The 4,653-nt window shown below is 48.5% G+C and overlaps 1 protein-coding gene across 1 annotated transcript in view; it reads left to right on the top strand.

Annotated features, from left to right (window-relative positions):
* Window positions 1-2,937, top strand: part of GDI1 (GDP dissociation inhibitor 1) — a 30,455-nt gene extending 27,518 nt beyond the window's left edge. The window contains exons 10-11 of the mRNA XM_048488499.1: window positions 947-1,001; window positions 1,311-2,937. Of these exons, the coding sequence (XP_048344456.1) occupies window positions 947-1,001; window positions 1,311-1,463 (208 nt within the window). The 3' untranslated portion in view covers window positions 1,464-2,937. The remainder of the gene's footprint in view (window positions 1-946; window positions 1,002-1,310) is intronic.
* The last annotated feature ends 1,716 nt before the right edge of the window (window positions 2,938-4,653 follow it).

A 4,653-nucleotide genomic window follows, 5' to 3' on the forward strand; every position in this document is an offset into this window, starting at 1 on the left:
ATGCTGGCCTAGATGGTCTGATTTGTCAGAGCTCTCCCACCCAGCAGGCCGATTTCAGTGGATCTCTCCCTCCCCTTTTTTGCCATAGTCACAGCAGACTTATGGCGCCCACATAGGGTTTTCAAAGCCAGAGACATTGAGAGGTGGTTTGCAGTTGCTTGGTTCCGCGTCAGGCTCCTGGTATTCCTTGGAGATCTCCCATCCAAATAAGTGCCAGGGTCAAAGGTGAGAATGAGTGACTGGCCAAAGGTCACTCAGAAAGTTTACATGGTTGAGTTGCCCTTTGAGTTTCCCAGGTCCTGTTCCTGTGCCTGAGCTATTAAACCATGCTGGCTGCCAGATCTCCCACACCAACCCAGGGCTGTGTGTTGTTCTGATATTTCTCCTCTCATTCTCTGCAGCCAGATGCTGCTGGGATCCCCAAAACCGCCTCTCGTTAGTGGCAGCCAAGTCAGACGGCCCCGGACCCGAGTGCCACTGCCTTTAGTTCTGAGCCACACCGTAGTGAAGGACTTTCAGGGGCTAGTGCCACCCTGCTCCCTTGTTTTATCGTTATTTTGTACAGTAATCTGCAAGTAGGCAGTAAGTAGGGCAAGTAGGCTTATGCATCCTGAGATCCAACATAGCCTCACCTCGTCAGTGCTTGGCATCTTAAGCAAGGTTGGCCCTGATTGGTGCTTTCATGGGAAACCACCAAGGGAGACCTGGGTCGCTATGCAGAGGGAGACCGTGGCAAACCACCTCTGGACATCTCTTGCCTCGAAAACTCCACAAGGGGCCGCCATATGTCAGCTGTGTCTTGATGGTGCCTAATTATTTTGACTAGGGTTCACAAGGTCAGGCATTGAATCTGGTCTGCACACACTGGGCTGGGCAGATGACAGAAGCAGAAAAGACAGGGGGACCTACAGGGTTCATTTTCTTGCACGCCTTTCTTTCCGTGTAGGTTTGTGGCCATCAGTGACATCTATGAACCGACTGACGATGGGACTGAAAGTCAGGTGAGATCTGGGGAGGGGAAGGGAGCATCACAGCCAGGTCCAGGGAGAGCTCTGGAGAGGGCCTGCGGCTCAGCAGAGGAGTCTTTGCATTCAGTAGGTGCCAGGTTCAGTTCCCGGCATCTGTGGTTGAGACGGACCAGGCAGGAGGAGGTGATGTGGAAGGCCCCCTGCCTGAGACCCCCCAGAAAGCCACTGACCTTGCTGGACCAAAGGTCTGGTTTCAGGGCAAGTCTTCAACACATCCCTCCTGTCTCTGCTCCTCTCCCCATCTCATGTCCCTGGTTTTGTTTTTCTGTCCTCCCGCCACAGGTATTCTGCTCGCGATCGTATGATGCCACCACTCACTTTGAGACGACATGCGATGACATCAAAGACATTTACCGGCGCATGGCGGGGGCCCCCTTTGACTTTGAGAGCATGAAGCGGCGCCAGAACGATGTCTTTGGCGAGGATGAGCAGTGACCACTCCCCATCTTTTCCTTCCCTGTCCTTTCCCTAGTTTTTCCCATGCAAGGGACCACACTCCCACGCTGGACTGGCGCTGTCCCACACATCACCCCAAGACTGACTCTTTCCCCTCCCCCCAAATCCTCATTCAGTGGGGCCAGATTTCTCTCAACTGGGACCAGTCACCTTACATCACCTGGGGGGTGGGGGTGGGGGATGTTTCCAGCTTGCTTTTCTTTCCTGCCTCTCGGAGCCAGACTTCCCAATGGTTGATGTGGGATCAAAGTTGGTAAAATCCTGAATCCTTCTGGGATTCATCTCCTGATGCCCGTTCAGATCCTGTAGGGATTTAGGGCCAGCCCGCACATTTCCTGTTGGCACCTGAATTTAAACCCCAGCAATTCCGCTCCCCCAGTAAAAAAAACCAAGGGTGATTTAGAAGGTGGGGGGTGGGAAAAAAGTAACTTTCCCCAGGATGCTAGCTTTTCAACTTCGACACCCTCCTCCTTGCTCAGTTTTTTCCACACTGGGTTCCAGAAGCTTGTTTTTAAGGACAGTGCCCGTCTCACAAGTAGGTGGGGAAGGGGTGTGTTATGACAGTGGGTAGAGAAAGCATCCCTCTCGCTAAAAAGAGAAATTGCTGGGGATAAACACCCCAGAGAAATGTTATCATTTAGTTCTCACTTCCCCTGCTAATCTAAAACCCCATCATGCCGTCTCCATCTCACCCTCACGCCTGCTGTGCCCTCGACCGTTAAGTACCTCACCATTCCCCCTCCTGAACCGATCCCAGTATCCTGGCTTCTTCCTTTACTGCTGATAAACTCTTTCCGGACCAATGTCTGTATGCTGAGCCTTCTTAACCTTTGTTTATCGTGATCGTGTCACGAGCCTTTGATTCCTCTGCAGCGAGAGGAGACTGGAGTGGCGCCCTCTTTCCTGTGAGGATTTGGGAGCATGAAGAAGCATTTTGGAACATCTCAGCCACACGTGCACCTGAAGCCAGTCCTCCGCCCTGCCCCCCCCCCCCCGCCCCCACCCGTACCACTTCAGGTTCCCTATGTTTGTCTTGCATCCATTTTGTCCCTCTCAATCCCTCCTAGTTCCTTTTAGCCTACAGTGTGAGAAGATTTGTGTGTGTGTGTGTGTATGTGTCTCTCGTGTGCTGGACCATAGGGACAAGGTGGTGGTTCCGTGTGTGTTTCCCCTCCTCCCCCCTTGCTGCCACCTGCTGTAACTTATTGTAACTTATTAATAAAGCAGGTCCAGCTTTCTGTCGACACTCCTTACAATTAACGAGGTGTGGACGGGGGCTCGGCCCTGGCGGGAGCGGAGAAACCTAAGGCATGCTTTCTGCCAGAGGCCTTTTTCCTCCTGAAGCTGGCTTTGTGGTTAACAATCTGTAACTCTAAGGGGACCTGAGGGGGTTATCTCCCTCTACCCCACAGCTGCTCAGTTGTCTCAAGATAATAAATTCACTTAGTCTGTTTCTGGCTTCTTGTGTGGTTATGTTGTCATGGGGGGTGGTCAGCTGGGAAGGAAGGGCTGGGGTTTTCTTGCTCCTTTTATTTCCTTGAAAAAACAAAGAAAAATGTATATAAAGACAATAATGTAAGGGTGGTAGCTTTAGACATCAGTTTCTATGAATGGATTCCAAATATCTAAAATTAAGTCAATGTGCAAGTGCTGTCTATATACCTTGAATTCAAATATTGGCAGAGTTCTAAGGTCCTCAATCCTTTGAGTTGTCAGAGGTGAGCTTTTATCTTTCCAGGATTGTAACATAAGACATGTAATCAGGGCACGGACATCCTCATACATCTGAACATTCTAATACAAAAATTGATAACGAGTAATAACTTCTTCCTAAGGAAACACACCCAAAATATATATTTAAAGGACCCACGGAGTCAGTTATGAAACCAAGAACTAGACTCCTGTTCCTTTGCTAAAGAGTTGCTGGGTTTGAATATGGGGTGGAAGATACTGCCGTCTAGGTGAGTTGTTTGAATATGGGGTGGAAGATACTGCCGTATAGGTGAGTTATAGCCAACACAGCACTGCTGATTCTCTGGAATTAAAAAGTTGTTTCTTGTTGTTAGGCGCAGGGCAAGGCCCTGTCCTCAGAGCTAAGGCTCTGTCCGGTTACTAAAATAACCATCCCAAAAGCTTCTTCAGTGTTCAGAGATTTATTGTTTCAATTCTGCGCAGAAGAGGGAACTCTCCTCTGTTAGCAACAGGGAGGAGGTTCAAAGGGGCTGTTGCTTGTGTAACATAATTTATACCCTCTTACAAACATCCCTCCTTGTCTTCTCACCATTGGCTTGAGTCAAGAAGACGTACAGACCTGGTCATCTCATCCCACCTTTTGCCACACCTTGCCATCCCATATTTGGTGCAACTTAAATTAAAAACATCTTACGCAAAGGTTTCCATAACATTTGGGTGCTGTGTGGTTTCCGGGCTGTATGGCCGTGTTCTAGCAGCATTCTCTCCTGACATTTTGCCTGCATCTGTGGCTGGCATCTTCAGAGCATCTGCCAGCCACAGATGCAGGCGAAGCGTCAGAAGAGAATGCTGCTAGAACACGGCCATACAGCCCGGAAACCACACAGCACCCAAGTGATTCCGGCTGTGAAAGCCTTCGACAATACACGTTTCCATAACAACTATGTTTCTATTTTACTGTTATCTGTATTTGTGAGCTCCTGCTAATTCCTTATCTCCTTAGTGGGGCCCTGTTTTCCCAAACCACCTGAAAAACTCAGTGTCAGGCTGCTCTATGACTTTCGTTTCTTCCAACGAAAGTAAGTTTTTGAAGTGATTGGTACCCAGCGAATTACACTCATATAACTTATATGATTAAATACAATGGCTTAAAACATCATAAACTATATGTTCATATCATTGTGATTCAGATTTTAAATAATGTTTGTTACACCAATGTGAGATGCTGAAAGAAAATACAATTCTTAAAATAGCGGGAGTGATCATTAGAACACGAAACACATAAGAAGGAAAACCCAACCCAAAAATGAAATGGCACAATTTTCACTTTCGGCTGCAGCCTTTGTTGGACTACATTTCCCGCCATCCTTAGAGATTTCAACCTTTCCCCGCCCATTTTGAGTGGGTGACGTAACGGCAATAGGGCCAAAGAGGCCGCAGCAGCCCAAATGCTATCCCAAAGAGAAAAAACAACAAG

Source organism: Sphaerodactylus townsendi, linkage group LG03 (genome assembly GCF_021028975.2).
Source record: "Sphaerodactylus townsendi isolate TG3544 linkage group LG03, MPM_Stown_v2.3, whole genome shotgun sequence".
Classification (NCBI taxonomy): domain Eukaryota; kingdom Metazoa; phylum Chordata; class Lepidosauria; order Squamata; family Sphaerodactylidae; genus Sphaerodactylus; species Sphaerodactylus townsendi.